This window comes from Caloenas nicobarica, chromosome 5 (genome assembly GCF_036013445.1).
Source record: "Caloenas nicobarica isolate bCalNic1 chromosome 5, bCalNic1.hap1, whole genome shotgun sequence".
In the NCBI taxonomy this organism is placed as follows: Eukaryota; Metazoa; Chordata; class Aves; order Columbiformes; family Columbidae; genus Caloenas; species Caloenas nicobarica.
This window is the reverse complement of record NC_088249.1, coordinates 4,123,143-4,144,405: the sequence shown is the minus strand read 5'-3', so window position 1 is coordinate 4,144,405 and position 21,263 is coordinate 4,123,143. Positions and strand designations below refer to the sequence as shown.

Sequence of the window (21,263 nt, the reverse complement as noted above, 5' to 3'; positions counted from 1 at the left end):
GTGCTGGGAGCTGGCTGGGGAAGGCAGAGGGACTGAGACTGGTTTTGTCAGATGGGTGCTGCTGTACTGGGCTGCAGGTCCTGAGTTAAGAGCATCCTCCTGCCACGCACTGAGACAGTGCTTGACACAATATGGTCTTGCTCTTACTCAAAGAGTAAGGTATTTACTGAAAAAAAAATAATTACAGGCAACAACATGAATGACTGAAGTCTCCCCTCCTTCCCTCCTAACACACCCAGCCTCTCTGTGTCGGTGCCTCAGCCCACACCGATGTATCTGGAAAACACATCTGGGGTCATGAAGAAGCAGAACAAGAAGAGCAAAGCCAAGGATCGTCTTGTAATTCTGGACAGCCCTCGCTTCCCCTGTATGTAGGGGATCCTCCTTTTCCTGGGAGGTAAAATGGAAGAGAAACCCAGCCCCTTTGAAGGGACAACTCCTTAGGAGGCTGGGTTTCTCTTCCATGGCCACCTCCAGAAAATAATCCAGAAAATTAATGAAGAGGTTTGAAGGAGCGTGCCTGGAGACAGCCAGGGAAGATCCCACCCCAAGAGATGCCTGTCAGCAGCACTCGGGACTGTGCAAACTCAGATTTACCAGCTGAGCTCCACCAGCTCTTCCAAATCACTCTGGGTTTAAAAATGCCAAGAATTGCCTCTTCATTGTTCCACTTTCACACATACCCTCACACGAGCCTTTGCTGAAAACCCAGGCTGATGTAAATGCGTACTGTTAATTAAATACATACCGTTACGGCTGAAATAAGCCAGGGATGCTCTGCCAGCTTGTAAGCTACTGAAATACTCCTGGGGGCTCAGCTCCTGCAGCAGCCCCGCACTTCCCCACATTGGGATGGAGGAAACACAGAAGAGCAGGAAAGAGAACAAAGAAACCCAGCTGTCCTTCTGGGCTGACATGGCTCTTATCAGCTACAGGCACGGGAGAGTCACGACTGAAAAAAAAACCCAACAAAAACATATATATGTATAGCACATACATATATATATATATGCATTTATATATGAGTATTTTCTGTTCAGGTAGTGCAGCATGACTGTAATTTCCAGATGTGACACAAACATCTTGAGCACATCATGAATTAGTCACTAGACCAGCACGTGATTCATACAACTGTCAAGATGACAGCAAAGGCTATTCCCATTCCTCTGAGTGGTATCTGGAAGTGCACAGACCCTCATTGCTTTCAATTTAGGGCTGTTTTTCTTCCATCTTTTTTTTTTCTTTTGATTTAAACAAAAATTACATGTACGGGCAGAAAACGGTGACAGACAAAAAACCCCCACCCAAACTGCCTCAATTTATGTGAAAAAGCTTTGAGGATGCCACCAGCATTATATGTGCCACTGAAAGAGGTGTTCACAAAGGGACGGGCCATATTGGTCACTTCGGACCATGCCAAATGATGTGGGGAGGTTCCGGATCCCTCTCCCAGTGCCTGCCCCATCTCTCCATCATTCAAGGTTTCAGCTACACCAAATGGGAGAGGGGTTTGTGCAAACTCCTCGAGCTTGTCACACCTTCCTTGGTCCAGCATTGTGCTATCCTGATGTTGGTGGCAGAAGAGCAAAGGCCAAGACCCACAGCAGGCTGTAGGGCAGTCGTAGGATCATAGAACGTCCTGAGCTGGAAGGGACCCACAAGGATCATCGAGTCCAACTCCTGTCCCTGCACAGGACACCCCACAGTTCACACCGTGTGTCTGAGGACGTTGTCCAGTCTCTTCTTGAGCACTGTCAGGCTTGGGGCCGTGACACCTCCCTGGGGAGCCTGTTCCAGTGTCCAGCACCCTCTGGGGGAAGAACCTTTTCCTCATGTCCAACCTGAACCCTCCCTGGCACATCTTCCTGCCATTCCCTCAGGTCCCGATGGTCTCCCTTCCATGCCAGGTCTCCATGTGGAGTTGGTGTGGACAGGAGCCAAGGAAACTTGTGAGATGATTCAGAGAATGGGGCAAGTGTCTAAGTCTGCTGCCAGGGTTCAGGCCTGCCCAGGCTGCCCTTCCACAGCTGTTTGACTCTTCTTCCTCACATTGAAGGGCTCAGGAGAATTTCACGCGGACAACCACTACAAGGTGAGAAAACACCTTATTCTCACTTCATTCCCCTGTTTACTACCAGGTTCCTTCGCAGCCTGAACTTCAGGTATCAATCTTTGCTCTGAGGGTGCCAGAGCTGGTCCCTGGTCAACACAGAAACAAAGCTGGAACTGGAGCCACGCAGAAGCTGTTTGCTTCGCATCATGAGCTGCAGCTGTTTTTGTGAACAAACGCCCCTGTGTCCGTGGACTGTCATTCCCTCCAGCACCCCGTTGGATCCTGTCAGCTTTACTGTCGCTGCTCTGTGACGAAATCAAATTCAAATGCTCGAAAACATGCAGGCAAAGTCCCCCTGCCTTGCTCTGAGAGGGGAGGTAGTGACAGCCAGGCAGGCTCAACCTTCACAGGCTCCCTCTCACACAGGTCAGGTGTTCGAGTGGCACGAAGGAACAAAGAGAGAGCTGAGAAAGGCGCTATTTTTTTAATTTTCACAGAATCACAGAATCACAGAATGCCAGGGATTGGAAGGGACCTCAAAAGATCATCTAGTCCAATCCCCCCGCCGGAGCAGGAACCCCTAGGTGAGGTTACACAGGAAGGCGTCCAGGCGGGTTTTGAATGTCTCCAGAGAAGGAGAATCCACAACCTCCCTGGGCAGCCTGTTCCAGGCTCTGGCACCCTCACTGAGAAGAAGTTTCTTCTCACATTTAAGTGGAACCTCTTGTGTTCCAGCTTGAACCCATTACCCCTTGTCTTACTGTTGGTTGTCACCGAGAAGAGCCTGGCTCCATCCTCGTGACACCCACCCTTTATATATTTATAAACATTGATGAGGTCACCGCTCAGTCTCCTTTTCTCCAGCTCAAGAGCCCCAGCTCCCTCAGCCTTTCCTCACACGGGAGATGCTCCACTCCCTTCAGCATCTTGGTGGCTGCGCTGGACTCTCTCCAGCAGTTCCCTGTCCTGCTGGAGCCGAGGGGCCCAGAACTGGACACGATATTCCAGATGTGGTCTCACCAGGGCAGAGCAGAGGGGCAGGAGAACCTCTCTGACCTACTGACCACCCCCCTTCTAATACACCCCAGGTCCCATTGGCCTTCCTGGCCACAAGGGCCCAGTGCTGGCTCATGGTCACCCTGCTGTCCCCAGGACCCCCAGGTCCCTTTCCCCTACACTGCTCTCTCAATCCGAAAGTCTCCATTTCTCTCCTTTCCAGTTTTGGGAAGTGCCAGGCATCTCTGGTCCTTTGCCCTCCCATCTGTTCCTCTGGATTACAGAGGGGACAGAGATCAGGGCTGTGGGGGGGGATGTTTATTAAATTATGAACTTGGCTACAGCAAGATGGAAAAATAAACTCAGGCCTGGCACATGGGAACCAGCCCAGGTGAAATGGGAGAGTTTGTTATCCAGGAGGCAAGAGGAGCAGCCTCCGATGACTCAAAGACTTCACGGTGTTATACCTGGAACAGTTTAAAACACAACTCCAGCCTCTACCCAGCCCCGATCTCTGGGATTTTTTACAAAGGCATGTAGTGACAGGACAAAGGATAACGGCTTTAAACTGGAAGAGGGTAAATTTAGATTAGATATGACAAATTCTTCCCCATGAGGGTGGTGAGGCACTGGGACAGGTTGGCCAGAGAGGTGGTGGATGCCCCATCCCTGGAGACATCCCAGGCCAGGCTGGACGGGGCTCTGAGCAACCTGAGCTGGTGCAGATGTCCCTGCTCATGGCATGTTTAGCTCCCTAGGTAGATGCTTCTAAAACAGGAACACTGAGGATGCTCCTAAATGGAGTCACTTGAGCCTCTCCTGTGATGATCGATACAGATCAAGCCTCTTGTTGCAGCAGGACATTCACCCCACTCCCAGCTGGTATCGTTTTTGGCAGCCCTGCTCACCTGCCTTTCATGCCCCTTCAGCAGCAGCTAACCAGTGCGCTGCCCTCCCAAATTTGCTGGCAGAGAGAACACACGACAGCCCCCAAATCCACATGGGGCTGACTCAGCCCCTTCGCTACAGCAAGCAAAACAGGCTGAAGCATTATCCCCAGCCCAAATATGCCTGCAGAAAATATGCCACTGGTAAAGAATGCAAGGGGAAGCACAACGCTGACAGCTCTTCTTGCACTTTGGACCATGCACAGAGGTTTTCTTTAGAGGATCAAAAAAAACTTCCTGAAAAACTCTTTGTTCCAGCCTCCTGCTCTGTGGATCCACGTGAATCCCTCCAGCTGCACGTCACTGCCCGACCAGCAAACCCTTCCCAAAAGCATCCAACTCACTTGCAGCCAGCTCGTCTGCAGATGGAAACTGTCCCAACAGGTGCATTGTCTGCAAACTTCCCCTGAAGATACAATAAATTGGCTTTTCAGGGCAAAATAAAGCATCCCTGGGATCCCACTCAAGCACATCTGGATGATGCTGACTCTCCGGTGACAACCCACTACCAGAAACTGTCACCCTGTGGTCACCTCACTGTCCTGAGGGTTTTTAGTTCTTCAGAAGACCCCGCAACTCCAAGTCATGTGCCCGACAACTGTTGACATAACCTGCTGACAACTGCTGAAATATTGCTTATGTCAAGCAATATTTAAGTCTTTTTTTTTTCTGGATAAGGTTATGTGTTAATTTTACAGAATCCTAAGTCTGACCAGCAATAATCTCACTTCCTTACCAGATATTGAACTATTTTACGTATTTTTCACTACACGCTCCCCCTCCCTGGTCACCTTTGAAAAAGTGGCCAGCACCAGCCTTCTCCTAATCAGCAGACAAGTCAGTTTAATTATCACTACCCAGTTTTGCTGCAACGGAGCTCAACCCAGCTCCTTTCATATATTCCAAAGGCAAGTTTTTTGACCCGCCTGACTTAAACAAGGTCAAGAAGTTGCAGTTCTCCAGCGCTTGAAGCTGGGACAGCATCAAGATTGCTCTCCACCACTTTGGGATGGGTCTGCAATCATGGGACTGAAATACCTGCCGGCCCTTCCCGCCCGGCCCTTCTCCCCCGCAGCCTGTGCAGGAGGCAGGGGTTGCAACCTGCAACCGCGAGGCCCCTACAACCGTGTCCCCCCCACCGTGTGCCACCGTGGCCATGACCCTACACCTGCGGGAAGATGTTTCCACCCGCACGGGACGCCCCAACAAGCCTCCCACCCCAGCTGCAACGCCGGGATCCCCAGCAGACTGGTGCAACCGCTTCCAGCCACAAACCAGAGCCTCGCTGCAGAGGGATTTATCCCGCATTTATACACAAATGCTCTTTCAAGCCTGAGTGCTGCCAGAGCTTCTTTGCACAGGCAGGCATGCTTTTCAACCAGCAGCGTTTAAAGGACGTTGCAGATTGCTACGTAATCAGCCCACGGCACAAATCTGAGCCAGGGCAACTCCCGAGATATCTGGCACACTTTGTCGGATTATAACAAGCTCCACTCGGCACCGCCGCCTCTCCCCCAGCCTCTGGTACCAGACATACCTGATTTTCAGTGAAAACACAAGATACAGGCCTGAAGGGTGCCTATAGAGCAGCCACTGAAATGCTGTGGGAGCAGCATCTTCCAGCGCAGGGACCCTTCTCAAGGATGATCATCAGAACTGGAAAACACATCGACGCCAAAGTGCGTCCAGCCTGATACCCAATGTGCTTTGCCTCGCTGGGTTTTTTGCAGGGGTGCTCCCATGCTGCCCCGTCTCCTGCCAGTTCCTGGAGAGTTTCACTTTCATTTTCACTTCCAGGTCCCACTTCCCGGCACCCAGTAGCCCAGCTGGGCCTTGTCAGCCAAGGCTGCGGGAGGGACGCGCTGCAGCCTTTCCCTCTACCCACGCAGAGAGAGAAGCGCTTTGATGCCCATGCACGGCTGACAGCCTGCAGCATCACCCACTCCTGCTAGTCTGTCCCTGGGCACCCCAAAAGTCCCTGGAAAACAGCTGATGGCCTCCAAGATGGCTTAGGGATGTCACCTACCTGGACGTCCTGAGCTGAAGTCCTTGTCCCGCCACCACGGCTGCTAGGACAGTGTCACATATCCAAGTCTCCTCTTGGCCCCAGCAGCTCCCTGTGGCTGGCGGGCCTGGCTGCACGGCTGGAGAATCTGCGAGGTGGCCTTGGATGCTAAAAATAAAGCTGGCAGGTCTGTGCCAGCCCAGTAGTGGGATTTCTGAGACCCGAGATCTCCTGGTGGGGAGGGTCTCTCCGCTGACTGTTACGACCCCTGAGCTTTCCCCTCAGCCATAGAGATCGCTGCCCATATAAAGGAGACAAAACCGGAGACCCAACCCGCCCGTAGCTCAGTGCACAGCTCCAGGAGACCCCTGTAGGAAAGCTCCCCGCTTCCTCCAGGAACTCCAAACCTGCCCCCGGAGCCAGAGCGCTGCTAGAGCCGACCTCACAAAGCGGAGGGCTCCCTGCCCGCCCCCCCTGCTGCGGGGACTCTCAGCTGCTCGGGGCTCCCTAGAGGCCCCCGGGAGCTGCCTGCACCCCTCTGCACCGCACAGCCCTCTGCACCGCGCAGCCCTCCGCACCGCGCAGCCCGTTTGCACCGCGCAGCCCTCTGCACCGCGCACTCCTCTCCGCCGCGCAGCCCTCTGCACCGCGCACCCCGCTTGCACCGCGCAGCCCGTTTGCACCGCGCAGCCTGTTTGCACCGCGCAGCCCTCCGCAACGCGCAGCCCTCCGCACTGCGCACTCCTCTCCACCGCGTACCCCTCCGCACCGCGCACCCCTCCGCGCCGCGCACCCCTCCGCGCCGCGCACCCCTCCGCACCGCGCAGCCCGTTTGCACCGCGCGCCCGCGCGCGCCCCGCGGCGCGAGCCCGAGCACCGGCCCCGGCCCCGCCGCGCGCGCTCCGCCCCGCCCCCCGGGAGTGCGCGAGGGGGCGGGGCTTCCCGCCCGCCGCTCGAAGGTAGGCGGGGCGGGAGAGCTCGCCAAGCGGGCGGGGGAGGCGGGCGGCGGCGGCAACCTAAGAAGCCAAAAGAGGCGACCCGCGGGGGAAGGCGATTGAGTGACAGGCGGCGGCAGCCACTCGTCTGGGCGGATGGGCGCGGTGGGGGCGGGCCGGCGGGGAGCCAATGGGGAGCGCGCGCTGTCAGGAGCGAGCGCCTCAAATAATCGGGCTCAGCTGATTGTCCCCGGCAGAGAGTTGTTTGGCGGCGGGCGGGCGGGCGGCGCAGCCGGGAGGGCGGGCGAGAGGAGGAGGGGTGGCGGAGCGGGGGGAATCTCCCCTTTGTTGTATGGGGGTGTCCAGCCGGGGCTGAGGGGAGGGGCGAGGCGGGCGGCGGCCGTTGGCGGGTCGTTGCCTCCCCCGCTGCCCCATGAGCTCGACGGCGGCCCTGGCTGAGGGGGCGGCCGTGGGGGCCGCCGTGCCCTACGCGGTGGAGCTGGGGCTGACCGTGCTCCACACGGCGCTCTACGCCGCCCTCTTCCTCTTCGCCTACCTGCAGCTCTGGCTGCTCCTCTACTACCGGGAGCGGCGGCTGAGTTACCACACGCTCTGCCTCTTCCTCTGCCTGCTCTGGGCAGCCCTCAGGACCACCCTCTTCTCCTTCTACCTGCAGAACTCCCTGCAGGCCCTCCGGCTCCAGCAGCCCTTCGCCCACTGGCTCCTGTACTGCCTGCCCGGCTGCCTGCTCTTCTCCAGCCTCTGCCTCCTCAACCTCTACTTCGCTGAGGTGAGTTTTTAATTTGAGGGGGGAGAGGGGCAGCGAACCTCCACCCTGCGAGCCGGCGGGGTTAAAGGCGGCTTTACAGCCAAAGTTGGAGGCACACGGGGTGCGCCCTGAGGGCAGGGTCTGGGGTGGGAGGGAGGGGGTTGTGTGTGTGGAGATGTGCCCTGAGGGTGCTGAGAGCTCTGCCCTCGGGCTGGGCTTTGGGGCAGGGTGGGGAGGAGCGGGGGTGTGCCCTGAATCCAGGCTTTTTTTTTTGGGGGGGGGGGGGGGGGTGGTTACAGAGATGATGCCCTGAATCCAGGCTTGGGGGTGGGGAGGGATGGGGGGGTGTCAGCAAAAAGTGTGTCCTGGGCCCCTGTGTGGGGGTGGTGGGGTGCAGGGTGTGCCTTGGATGCGGACCCTTGCTGGGGGGGGGACACAGGCACATGCTCTGAATTTGGGGCTGGGGGGTGCAGAGATGTGCCCTTCTCCCGGGTGGGGCTCTTCCCCTTTGAGGGGTGGTGGTGCCACCGAGGTCTCTTGGAGGACTGTTTTGCATTTTTTTTTTTAATCGATTTCCCCTTCTGTAAAGGGGACCAGAAAGTGGCAGCAGCAGGGGCTGCTCTGGCCTGGAGTGATGCCAACCATTACGTCACCAGCTAGAGCCTCTTCTGCTATTGTTGCTGCGCTCCCTCCTTCTCTCCATCCCTCTGCTCTGAACTGGGCTTGTTGTTCTGCAGCTTGTTGTCAGACAAAACGAAAAAACACCACAAAACAAAAAACCCAAACACCAAACCCCAAGATCCCTCTGCCTCCCCAGACAACAGCCTGGGGCTGGAGAGGTGGGACCCCTCCTAGCACAATGATCGCTACTGGGACAGCGCGGAGCTGCTTGTTATTGTTGCTGAGCTGTATTCCTCCTTTCCTGGGTTTCTCATGACTTGTTTTGTGCTTATTTTTTTATCCTCCTTTCTCTACTCCTTTCACTTTATCTTTTAAAGCCTTAGCTCTCCCCTCCCCTTCCTCCTCTGAATATTTTGTTTCTGCTCCAGTTTCTCGTGAGCAGCCTTTTGCTTGCCTGCCTTCCAGTTTGGTGACTTGTTTCATAAATAGGCAGTACTTTCCTTCCAGCTTTGTTGTTGTTGTTGCTCAGATTCTTTGCTCTGCGGCTCTCAGCTGTTTGCCAGCCTCACAAAGGAATCGCTAACACACAGCGAAATCGCTCCATCGCTCCGATGTGTCACCGATGGGAGTTATGATTTCATTTTCCTGAGGACAGCAACATTCACATGATAATGTGAGACTTGGAGCAATTGGGTTGTTCAGCTGTTTTGGTTCTTCCCCCTCCGACACAAACACCTGGAAGCTGGGGGTAAACTGCCCATTGCAAAAGCTGTTGGTGTTAGGTAGGCGAGCGGCAGCAAAATAACAAATGGTGCATAGTGTGCATAATCCATCTTGTCTGTTAAAGGGAGCCTGACCTACCGATTGCTCCAACCCGTAGGTGTTTGTGTGTTCCTTTGAAGGCAAGCTGAGGAAGAGATCCCATCTTCTGGTGCCACAAAGTGGCTGGATTGCTGTTTTCTCCAAGTCGGACTTGACAGCACATTTGCCTCTTTGCAGGCTTGTTGAAAGGCTCCTTTAAAGAACAGCAAAGTAAATTAAAATAGGTTCTCAGGCTTCCCTTCCCCCCATGATATCTGTTTTTCAGTGGACTCTGGCTGAATATACCCCATTTCTTTCTCCTTGAAGACCTAGAGCCAAGGGAAATCCTGGCTGAGGAAATCAGAGCTCATGATCTAGAACAGAGTAGGATAAAACGAGTTATTAAAATGAGTTTGCATGCATAGTTATGGATAGAGTCTGACACTTGGCTGTCACAAGCAGAGTGGGTGTCCAGTGCTTGTGGTGTTTGTGGGTGATCTCACAGAGGTGGTAGATGATGAAAAGCTGCAGCTCCAGAGCTTTGGAGAAAGTGTGGCTAGGTGGATTGAAAGGCTTTGGTGTTTTTCTGGCTTCCATTTCAACAAAATAAATGATGCTGAGTAGTGGTATTTGGCCGCCTCTGCTTGGGCAACTGCTAAAACTAGCCTGTTCTCCTCTAGACAGAAGAGTGCCATGTGCTGGGAGCTGAGATGTACCTGGCTTGGCTGTGCTCAGTGCTTCTCTTAGTTGTGTTAAGGGGACTTAGGGTGTAATTAAACAAGAATCCTCACTACCTGGAGGAAGGAGAGAAGCTTTGGTGGAGCCACAGCAGTTGAGCTGAAGTGGCTCAAGATCTAGAGATGTTTACAAGTGTGACTCCAAGCAGAGCCTGCTGTGGAGGGCCTGACCGTTCCTGGTTCTTCAGGGCCTGTTGGTAGCAACCTGCAGAAGGGTACTGAGCTGCTGCTGCTCTGGGGGTGGCATCCCAGTCTGAGATGTTCTCAGATAAAAGCATAGGCTGCTTCTGTGTGGAAGGCCTGGCTAATTGTCTTTGTACATGGTGCCTCCTTTATGGAGATGATGGCATCTCTCTGAACAGTGGAAGAAAATGTGGCCTGGGCTATGTTATTTGAGCTAATCTTGCTCGATTTAAGGAGCTCCTCAGGCTATGTACAAGCTGAGGATGAAATGGTGCTGGGTGGGGAAAGAACTCCAGTGAACAGCATGTACCCATGGAGAGCTAGCATTATTTTGCACTCCAGGCTGTTCTGCGGCTGAAATTCAAGCTCATGAAATTGTCTAGTGTACCTCCTTTCTATGGGGATAGATTATCCTCTTCCTATCCCCTTCTGGCCCCTGAGGTTCTTGAGGGGTTTATGGAGGCATCACAAAACATGTGTAGGATGCTTATTTGGTGGTGACAGTTTATTTTCATCACTGCCTTATTTCCACCTGGAATATCAAAAGGGGTTACACCTTTTGCTTGGTAGCATCTTTTCCTTTGTCCTTAAGCTTGTCCCAGAATGAGTTCCTTTCCAGGAAATCTGAAGTTCATGGTACATCAGGTCAGAATTCCCCCGATCCGCTCCCAGTTTTGCCTCAAACAGGCAAAACAATGGCTCTGATATCCAACCTTTCTCTGCCTTGCTTGTGGAATAGCTCCTCTGCTGCCAGCTGGATGTCTGCTTGAGTAACACTACCTTTCCCAAGAGTCTGCTAATTCCTGCTTTTCCTCCAGGTGGTTGTCAGGAGCACAGCATATGGAAATGTAGCCACAACAACCTACATTTTGACCCTCTCACAGACCTTCTTGAGCACTTGGCATCCTTGCCTCACTTGGGAATGTGCAACGATGAGTAAGGCCTTCTGCTGGAGTGATGGCTCTGCTGGGCTGCTCTGTCAGACTGGTGTGGCCATAACCCTTAACCTGTCTGGGTTTCTTTAAATGCTTCATCTCAGGAGATGACATCAGCCTATTTCATCCCTTGCTGCTCTAATTGCACTGGAGCAGACATGCATGGGAAGAGCATCCAGCCTGGGAGCTGTTTGTCCTTGCTATCCTGCATCTTCCTGCCTTCTCAGATGGAAAACTGGAAAAGCTTCCATCCATTCTTGCAGTTTTCCACCTTCCTCATCTAGCAGACACCTAACACATGCCCTCTGCTTCAGAGGGACAGCTGGTAAGGGGTCACTCGCACTCAAAACTGCTCCATCCCTTAGCTGATGGTTCCCAAATGAACAGGTGGCTGTGGCAGCTATTCTAGGAAATCAGGGTACACACTAGTTGCACCCTGTGGTTATGATGGCATAGGATGATCCTGGTATTAGTAGAGATGGTGAGAGATCCTCCTCACAGTTCCAACTTTCCCTCCAAGGGGCGGGTGCGAGCTCTAACATTTGTTATTGGGTGTAGTCTCAAAATAGTCTGTGCTCTGCTCCGGTGCTCAGTGGTGAGGGAAGGAATCTCTGTGGATGCTCTTGCAACTGAGGGCTGTGTTTGTGTCAAGGCAGAACATGGTTATGTCTTGTCTTGTGATTTCTTTATGGAGCAAAAGATAATTTGATTCCATCAGACAATGAGAAATTTCTGTCTCTCCTGGATCTTTCAGGTCTGTTGTGAACAGCTCTAGCAAAACCAAGCTAAAGCGCTGTCTGAGGCTTAATGTTAGGGCTAAGGTCATGGCTCGTACAGGGTGCCTTGGAGAACATGAGAACAAGCCCTTAGCAAGTTTACTTTTTGGGCTCAGTGATGTGAGCAAGGTATTCACTTTTGTGATATGTATCCACTCTTGTCACAAAAACCAAAGCCTCCAGCACCACAGAGGATTTGGAGGTCTGTAGGTCGTCTTGGCCTCATCTTCTTCCCAAGTCTGTAGCTGATGTGAAGTGCTCAAAGGACTTGTGGCTTCAGAAAGACAACTGAGTGTTGTGTAATTGTTATAAAAGGCTTGCTTAGGAGTAAATGTTCTCAATCCTGCTGCTCTGGGCTAGCAGAGACCTCTGGTCACTGTTTTCAGCAGGCAACTGCATTACTTTTGGGGCTGGCCTCAGCTAGGAGCTGAAGGAACTGTTCAGTTTGCGAAGGTTGCTCCTAGCAACTTGGCATAATACACCTGTTTGAGGGCAGGGGTCTGTATTTCCTATTTTTATGAAGAATAAGGCTACTCCTGAGCTCCTTGTGCTGGTTTCTTCACATTGGAACCCTCTACATCAGCTGTCCTTGGGTTTTGAAAGCAGCAGAGCTAGTCCAGTGCTGAAAACCTTGCAAGGTTGTCTCATGGATAAGAAGAACCCAAAGGTGCTTTGTGAACACTGCTGGTGTCTCCTACTGACCCAAACCCTGTGAAGAAAAAGCAATCTGCGGATGAGTTATCATGTCTAAAAAAAAAAAAAGCATCCCTCAGTTTGCAGTGGTTTTAGTTATTATCTGATAGCTACAGGACTAAATAGCTGAGGGCTAATAGAAGTGTAAGACTGCTGTGGTCTCACTGTGCTTTTCGTGGCAGCAGCCCAAACGTGAGTCTCAGGTTGCTGTTGTACTCTTAACCCTGAGGTGGCTTCGTGTGCCTCAGTCCTCAGAGCTCAGGACTTTATGGGAGAGTCTTGGGACACTGTCTTGCCCACGGCCACTGCAGCTGTGGAGGTCAGCACCTTATTTCTGTTCACCAGTGGCATTTCCCTGCTCGATTGAGGGGCTGTTCTCACCTGGGGTGGAATACAAGCCAGGGACTCTGCAGGGCTGTGGTTAAGGGCTGCTCTTCTGGGAGTCGGAGCAGCAGTACAAATACATCAAATGAGTTTCCATGGGTGCTGAACCAAGAGGTGTCCCAGCTGGGTGTCCTTGATGTCTGTTTTGACACTCCCAAAGTGCATGAAAGTAGCCCACAGGCAAACTAAGGGCAGAGGAGGATTGGAGGATTTTTCTGTTTTGAAGTCATGGTCCTTCCAAGGCCCAGGTTACCTGTAATTCATATGAGCTTTGGGCCTCAGAGTGCATCATGCTCTGCTTCTCTGGGCTGGCACAGGCCAGGACAACAGGATAGAGGGCCTCAGCAGCTGCTTGTCATGCCTCTCTGGATACCTTCCTCTGCTGAAATACCACATCTTGTTCCCCACTTGTAAGTGCTTCTTGCATTCATCCTCCCTCATACTGGGGAAGAAGAGCCAGACAGTGAAACTGGCTCTCAGAACAGGGTTGCCTAAGCTGTCTGGTGCCCTGTAGGAGGGCTTTCCAATGCTTAAAACTAGTGTAATAGATTGACCCTCAAATCCTGAAATGTCTGTAGAAAGCTCTTGGGGTGCTGGAGTGAGTTGAGAGAAGGGAACAGAGCTGGCGAAGGGGCTGGAGCACAAGTGTGATGGGAGCGGCTGAGGGACCCTGGGGGGGTTCAGCCTGGAGAACAGGAGCTGAGGGGAGACCTTCTGATCTCTGAACTGCCTGAAAGGAGCTCGAAGCATGGAGAGGGTTGGTCTCTGCTCCCAAGGAACAAGTGATAGGATGAGAGGAAATGGCTTCAAGTTGTGCTGGGTAGGTTTAGGTTGGATATCAGGAACAGTTTGTTCCTGGAAAGGGTTTTTGGGCATTGGAACAGGCTGCCCAGGGCAGTGGTGGAGTCGCCATCCCTGGAGAGGTTGAACAAATGTGGAGATGAGGTTCTTAGTGACATTGTTTAGTGCCAGGGTTGGGATAATGGTTGGTCTTGATGATCTTGAGGATCTCTTCCAACCAAAATGATGCTATGATTCTAGGAAATCCTGTTAGTAGGAGCCTGATTTTTTTATTTTTTGGAAGATTTGGAGCTTCATCGCTACCTCAGTGCTGACTGGAAGGCAGGAGCCAAGAAATCCCACCAGACAAAAAAAGCTGACTAAGGTGCCTTGTAAGAAATGAGTGATCTTTCACTGCAGCCATGGTCTGGAAGCTGACAGAGAAGCTTGCAGAAGTGGTGAAACTAAACCTCCATACCACAGTGGTCTTGTGCTGACCCCACAAGTAGATCTCTGCTAGGTCTGGCTAGCTGGCTCTCTACCTCTCCAAGTTCCTTCCAAGTCTCCAGTCAGGACATGAGCTATGTCCAAGGCTGTGACCTCAGCTCTGGGATCCTTCCTGGAGGAATCTGTACCAGGATTTGCGTTTTTCCCAGGGCAAAACCCGGTTCTGGCCATGGTTGTGCTGAAGTGTGTGACAAGTGAGCTCCATGTTTTTCCTGCTGCTTGTCCTGACCAGATGTGGGCACCAATTATCTGTCCCCTTGTGGCAGGACTGCAGTGCTCATGTTTGAGCTGTGACTTGAGAATATGTCCACACCTCCCTAAACTGTCCATACCTCCTTTGCCCAGAAATCCTGCACTTGGATGCTTCAGCAGGAGCTGTCCTCCAGCCCAAAGGGACATGGAGGGTTGGCTGGTATATTGGAAGAAGAGCGCTGTAGGGCTGCCTGAGCATGAGCTGATGGTTCTCCAGCCTTCCTGCCCCAAATAATTGGAGATGTGGACATGGCTTCAGTGCCCTATGGTCTGAGCAAGAAGCCTGTGAGCCTTTGCTTTGAAGTACTGGTCCTTCTTGGGCAACTTTCATCTTGAGTCTTCTAATCCCTTGTGTGGTGAGGAGGTTCACAGAACCCAGATCTGCTATTGGACAGAGTGTATGTTGCTTTGAAGAGTGAAACAGTCTCGAAGTGACCAACTGTCATCTGTTTAGCTGTCAAATGTGCCATGCAGCTTGGTTGGCTAGCACTCCCACCTCTGGAGTACTTCCTACCATCTCAGAGTTACTTTTCAGGTGTGTTTGGCCTACAAACATCATTAGGGTGGAGGAGCTCTGAGCTTCAAATGCTTGTTACAGCCTGCAGGTCCATAATCCAATACGAGAGGGCTATTTTAGATCAGCTATTTGTCTTGCTGAAGCTGCCTTCTCTAACAGGGAAGTAGAGTGTGAGGTCCTAAAATACGCAGCACAGAACACTGGGCAAGGTAGATGTATTTTTGAATTATCTTAGTGACTACTGCGTGCTAAACTCCCTGCTTTTTCTTGAAGCCCACAGGTGTGGTGTTAAAGTCATTGTCACATATGGGATATTAAATGTTTATGCCTATTGGACACCTATGTTTGGGCTTGGTTCTTGTAGGAAAAATAATACCAGTCTGTCTTGCAAGTGGGTCCAGTGCCAGCCAGACTTGGTGCTAATAGATAATCTGGAGTCCTTCAAGATGTCCAACTGGATGCTGGCTTCCCTGTTGTATATGTATCTTTACTAAGCTTAAAAGAGAACTGCAGGCCATGTTAAGTAATGCTGTGCAAATCTTTCCACTAGGTCATATTCAAAGTGAAATGTGCAGCTGAGTTCAACAAGTACAAGTAAGTGAATCTTTTCTAATGTTCCCTTCAAAGCTGGTTTAAGGCAGACTTGTGCTGCAGTGCTGGGAATGGGAACTTCAGGCCCCAAAGAGTGAGCAGAGCTTCTGCCATACCTGGTGTTGTGCCTTGGAGCAGGACAGGGAGCTCCAAGGGCACCAAGAAAGCTAAAGCCTGTGCTGCATGGCCCCACATGTGTCCTCAGCATCCCAATACTGCTGCTAGCAAACTAGATGAGCTCTTGGTCATTCTGAGCTGTCCCACCCTCAGAAAAGATCTGCAGGGTAAGGCTTGAGCAGTAGGTGGGACCTGTGTTTGTGCAGCCCAGGTGCTCCCTAGACATTTCCAGGGAAGCCCAGGATGGAAAATGCAGGTGCCAGTGGCTTTCAATAAAGAAGTTGCAGTGATTGTGATGACTCACAGCTTATTGACTGAAGTTAATGCAGAGCTGGAGCAACACTTAAAATCTGCAAGATAAGAACCTGACTGTCAGAAAATGAGTCTTATAACTCATGATGACTTATGCTGCTTATGCATTATGAGAACAGCTCAAACAAATACTCTGCAGACTTGGGCTGTCAATACAACCCCTGAAACTTGCTGGAATGTCTGGTCTTTGTAGCAAGCAGATCACTGGGCATGCAGGGAGATGTTCTTGCCTGATGAGAAAGGAGAGTGATGGAGAATGACCCCAGAATTGTTTGACTTGAACTCCATTATTTCCTCCCCCCACCCCCCCGATCTCTCCAGGATCCTGTTGTATCTGGGCTCCATATTTACCAGCCTCCTCTACTTAGTTGTGAACTTAACTTGTGCAATGTTAATCCACGGTGAGGTCCCGGAGAACCAGCTGAGGTGGACAGTCCTTGCCCGCGCTCTTGTCAACGACAGCCTCTTCATCCTCTGTGCCATCTCGCTGGCTTGCTGCATGTGCAAACTAGGAAAGATGTCTTCAGCAAACGTCTACCTCGAGTCCAAGGTAGGTAAATGCTTTGTCAACTACACTGGAACTGCACAGTTATCAGCTGGATTCACAGCTGGATCTGTGTATACTTACTGGTGATACCTGAGCTACTCTTGCTCGAATATTCCTTCCAGTGTGGAGGTGGCAGCTCTTGGACTCCTCTGTCCAGGAGGTTCACACTCCTGCTGTAGGAATCCTGCGTGTTTTAGGAGGATGTTATCTGCAGCTTCATTGACACAATAGGAGACTGAAGAGCTGCTTATGCTTTTCTAGTTTAGAAGTATAATTAAGTTCTGACTGGAAGAGAGGGTTCTCTAAGAGCAGCAGATTGGTTTTCTGCAATAAATTGTCACAAGGACATTAGAGTCTGCAGCATATTATCTCTGGCAGATGCCTAACAATTCTCTGCAGAGGGAATCCTCTCAGCAGTCCAGCTTTAGCTGCCTGCTTGCTTGAGCCAGGGGCGGTGTTCACCTGTCCTGGATGAGATGAGCATCTTGGAGGGGAAGGAGAGGTTGCTGAAGGTCCTGCCCGAAGGCAGGAGGACAGCTGGGGGCCTGAACACACACAACTCATCTCAAGCAGGTAGGAAAGTGGATAAGCCACCAGCAGTCTCATCTTAGTGTGGCAGCATGTTGCAATTAAGTGTGCACTTGAGCTGCCTCATCTTCCTCTGGGAAGCCATATGACTCCTGCCAAAGGCAGTGACTCCAGGATGGGTCCCTGGCCTGTTGAGAAGGGCAGACAGCGGTTTCTTGATGAGCCTGAAAATATCTGTAGGAAAACTTGAGCACCTGAGGATAGTCAGGCTCAGGGAAGCCAGCCGCCTGGCTCTGGTACTTCTGAGCTGCTGCCTTTTCCTCATAGCACAGCTCCTCACCTCATCTGCTCTGTATTGCCACCTTCCAGATGTCAGAAGGTGGGACTCAGGCCTCATTTCCAATGTGCCCTCAGGTGAATCTCCATGGGCTTAAAGCACTGCCATGCCTGGCTCAGGTGAGAGGCTGCCTGGAGTGTAGAGCTCCTGGAGGCTGTTGGATGGCTCTGTCCCATCTGAGGAAGAGGGTGACAAGCCACCTTGCAGTAGACACTGCTAGAAACATACTCTGGATCCAGGCAACTGCCTTGCCCTGGCTGGAGGTGTCTCCTTGCTCCCTAGCAGACCATCTTATGAGGAGCAGGAGTTTAGCCAGGAGAAGAGGAGGCTGAGGAGACCTTTTTGCTCTCTACAGCTGCCTGAAAGGAGGTTGTAGCATGAAGGGGGGTCGGTCTCTTCTCCCAAGTAACAAGTGAGTAAGATGAGAGAAAATGGCTTCAAGTTGCACTGGGGAGGTTTAGATTGGATATTGAGCACAATTTCTTCCTGGAAAGGGCTGTTGGGTATTGGAACAGGCTGCCCAGGACAGTGGTGGAGTCACCATCCCTGGACGGGTTGAACAGATGCAGAGATGAGGTTCTTAGGGACATGGGGTAGTGCCAGGGCTGGGTTAACGGTTGGACTCTATGACCTTGCAGGTCTCTTCTAACCAAAATGATCCTATGATTTGCATGACCACTCACAGTGGCTGTGGTCCACTGCTCTTTCTTTAGAGTGGACAGCTGAGTGCAAGCTGAGAGGGAGGCCGGAGCTGTGCTGTCAAGGTTAAAGCTGAGTCTTTCTGTATGAGAAGTCTGTATCTCTTAAACATCAGAGGGTGTGGGCAGCTGCCCAGAACCTGGGCGGTGTGGGCTATAAGCGGCTGGGACCGGCTGCCTACCTGACTCTTGTGACAAGTGTCCACAGAGGCTTCACACTGTGGCCAGGTGATCTGAGGGGAGACAGAGGAGCCATGACTAAGCTGAGAACCTGCTCAAATACCTGCTTACATGAGCCAGGTATCCAGCTCTGACTGGCTCTGGATATTAATTATCAAGTTCACCCAGCAGTGGTTTACGAATGCAGTAACTTCCTCTAGTCACATGCCTCAGGCTGTCTGTGGGGCCTCACTCTTGTACAACAAGCTCTAGAGAACCCTGAATACACAACCTGACTGTCTGGTAAAGGTCTCTTGTATTTAAGCACCGTCTCCCTTCCCTGCCTTGAAGGCATCCCCTGAATTTGTGTTGTGGAGGAGCTGCAAAAATAGGGTGGGGATGAGCAGAAGTGTTAAACAACTACCTGTAAAGGTTGTCCTGCCTCCTGAACTCCAGCTGTGAACCTGCTGACTCAAAGCGGGGGGGCCTGGTGGGGCTGCTGCCTCTACCACTGAAGTTAGGAAGGTTGGAGTCATTTGATGCTTGAGAAGGAGGCTGTGCTGTTGGACTGCTGCCAGATCCTGTACCATGGTCCTTGTCACCTGGAGACTTGCTTCATGAGCTTTTTCTGCCTCTTATTCTGCTGTCCTGAACACCAGGAGCTGGGCTAACAGTGCGGTGTTTTTGGTGGTGTTACAGGGACTTGTCTGTTAGCAGCACTTTCACACTGACTCTTCCAAGACACTGTCTTGAGCAAGTGCTATAGAGCTAGCACATACCTGTAGCTTGGATGTGGAGCAGGTCAATGAGATGAGTTTCCTGAGCAGATTGTCTGTCTAAATACAAAGGCAAGTCAGCTCCTGAGATGTTTGTCTGCCCACTTACCAGCTTCTGCTGTGTGGTGACTTGGTGGCTACCAGTAGCTATTAAAAGGCTTCATGGGTGTATTTTGCAAAGAAATGGAGACACTTGCAGATCTTCAAGTAGCTTCTTCTCCCTTAGCTTGTTCTCTAGGAGAGGTAGGTACTGTGACCTCTGGGTACCTCATGCAACTGTCCCTCTGAGAGCTCAGCGTCTACAACACTGTGCAGAGAGCTCTGTAGCAGCACAGGACAGCTTGCAGGAGGCAGAGACCTGCAGGATCTTGCCATGCTTCAGTTCAGTGCTCTGTGTTTGTTCCAGCAGTGCTGGAGTTCATGTGCTAGGTCTTTCTGCCTGTTCTCAGAGTTGCCCGCCCCAAATACTTGATCTGCTTTTCTACACAAGTGTTGTGTTCAATGTCGGAAATGCCAAACTGCTGCAGAGTGAATGAGCTGAGTTGGACATCTTTGCTGTAGAGTCTGGTCAGGGTGGAGAAGCAGCATGTTGGTGCTGCAGCAAGTTCAGGGAAGGGAACGGAGCTGGTGAAGGGGCTGGAGCACAAGTGTGATGGGAGCAGGTGAGGGACCTGAGGGTTCAGCCTGGAGAACAGGAGGCTGAGGCAAGACTTCTGATCTCTGAACTACCTGAAAGGAGGTTGGAGCATGGAGGGTGTTGGTCTCTTCCAAGTAACAAGCAATAGGATGAGAGGAAATGGCTTCAAGTTGCACCAGGGGAGGTTCAGATTGGATCTTGGGAATGATTTCTTAATGGAAAGGGCTGTCGGGCATTGGAACAGGCTGCCCAGGGCAGTGGTGGAGTCACCATCCCTGGAGGGATTGAACAGATGCAGAGATGAGGTTCTCAGGGACATGGGGTAGTGCCAGGGGTAGGTTAATGGTTGGACTTGATCTTGAGGGTCTCTTCCAACAGAAATTATTCTATGAAGTTGATTTTTCTTAATGGTTGTTGGTTGGCCTTCTGGAGAGTATCACAGAGTGGCAGTGGGTGGGATGGTGTCTCTCTGGACCACCAGTTTGAAGCTGACTGATTAGATCCTGAGAATGATGCTGCTGTGTCTCAAGTCTTCCCTGCTCCCAGACAATACTGACTATATAGCTCTGCTACTGCAATGAACTTGTCACACACAACTCTTAACCAGCTCTGAATATTTTAGTAACAACATACAAATGTCCTAGGTCCTTCTTGCCTGCACAACTTCTCATGCATTTAAGGGGGGGGTTGGGGGGCTGGGGAAGCCAGTTCTGTAGGAGGGTCTGTATTAAAGCTGTTTTTCTTCCTGCTCTAGGGAACATCTGTCTGTCAGGCTATTCTTGTGGGATCTGTAGTTGCTCTTCTGTATTCCTCAAGGGCTTGCTATAACCTGGTAGCTGTGGCCATATCTCCAGACAATGTTCCTGGTCCTTTTAACTATGGCTGGGATAACCTTTCAGACAAGGTAAGTGTCTGTGACCCCCAAGCCAGAGCTAGGAAAGTGAAAGGCAGTCACTTTACCATCCTCTGAGGGCATGTGTAGGGGAAAAGGGGACTATGAGGAGGTGTCTGTTCCTCTAAATCCCCAGATGAGCTGGCTTTCTGCCTTCGGAAGCCCTGCTTGCTCTCTCCACCAGAGTAAACCTGAGTCTTCCTCTATCTGGCTACTTCTTCAGGAGGGATTCCTTGTTGTACCCTTCAGTTTCAGCCTGCCAACTCTTCTTTTGGGGGAGAGGATGAACAAGTCAACTAGAGCAGAAAAGCAATGCTTAATAAGGCATGGCTGTGTGCAAGGAGAGTCCTTGGTGTGGGGAGGGAGCTAACAGTACCTTGGTAGCACCCTGAAGAGAACTATCTCACTAAAACCAGTAGCAGCAGTCAGGTGAGGGTTGCTATTCTGGTTTGAGGACTCCTGCCTTTGTAAGGATTTTTCTGCATTCCTAGTCCTAAGCTGTGTGCCATGTCCAGCTTTGGGAGCTGTGTAGCTCTGCTGATGGCTAGGATTATACAGACACCTTGAACTTCTGTCCACAGGTGCACATGGAAGTGAGCAGTGAAGAGTATGTGGTGTTTGGAGTTGTCCTCTTCCTCTGGGAGCTGGTGCCAACGACTTTCGTGGTGCTGTTCTTCCGGGCTCAGAGACTGAGCCAGAACTTGGTAGGCCTGAGCAAACTGCTGTAGCTCGAGGAGCCTTTAGGAAAGACAAATATTTCACTTCTGGCCTAACTGCT

At 51.7% G+C, this 21,263-nt stretch overlaps 2 protein-coding genes across 4 annotated transcripts in view; one reads left to right on the top strand and one right to left on the bottom strand.

The window, feature by feature from the left end:
- TXNDC16 (thioredoxin domain containing 16) overlaps window positions 1-6,860 on the bottom strand; it is a 41,443-nt gene extending 34,583 nt beyond the window's left edge. Inside the window, exons 1-2 of the mRNA XM_065635638.1 lie at window positions 6,023-6,860; window positions 749-952 (exon numbers count right to left, since the gene is read on the bottom strand). Coding sequence (XP_065491710.1) covers window positions 749-917 — 169 coding nt within the window. The 5' untranslated portion in view covers window positions 918-952; window positions 6,023-6,860. The remainder of the gene's footprint in view (window positions 1-748; window positions 953-6,022) is intronic.
- Window positions 6,861-7,312: 452 nt separating this feature from the next.
- GPR137C (G protein-coupled receptor 137C) overlaps window positions 7,313-21,263 on the top strand; it is a 19,524-nt gene continuing 5,573 nt past the window's right edge. For all 3 annotated transcript variants that reach the window (XM_065635743.1, XM_065635744.1, XM_065635741.1), the window contains exons 1-5: window positions 7,313-7,726; window positions 15,442-15,485; window positions 16,233-16,461; window positions 20,348-20,497; window positions 21,067-21,189. In XM_065635743.1, coding sequence (XP_065491815.1) covers window positions 7,370-7,726; window positions 15,442-15,485; window positions 16,233-16,461; window positions 20,348-20,497; window positions 21,067-21,189 — 903 coding nt within the window. In that variant the 5' untranslated portion in view covers window positions 7,313-7,369. The remainder of the gene's footprint in view (window positions 7,727-15,441; window positions 15,486-16,232; window positions 16,462-20,347; window positions 20,498-21,066; window positions 21,190-21,263) is intronic.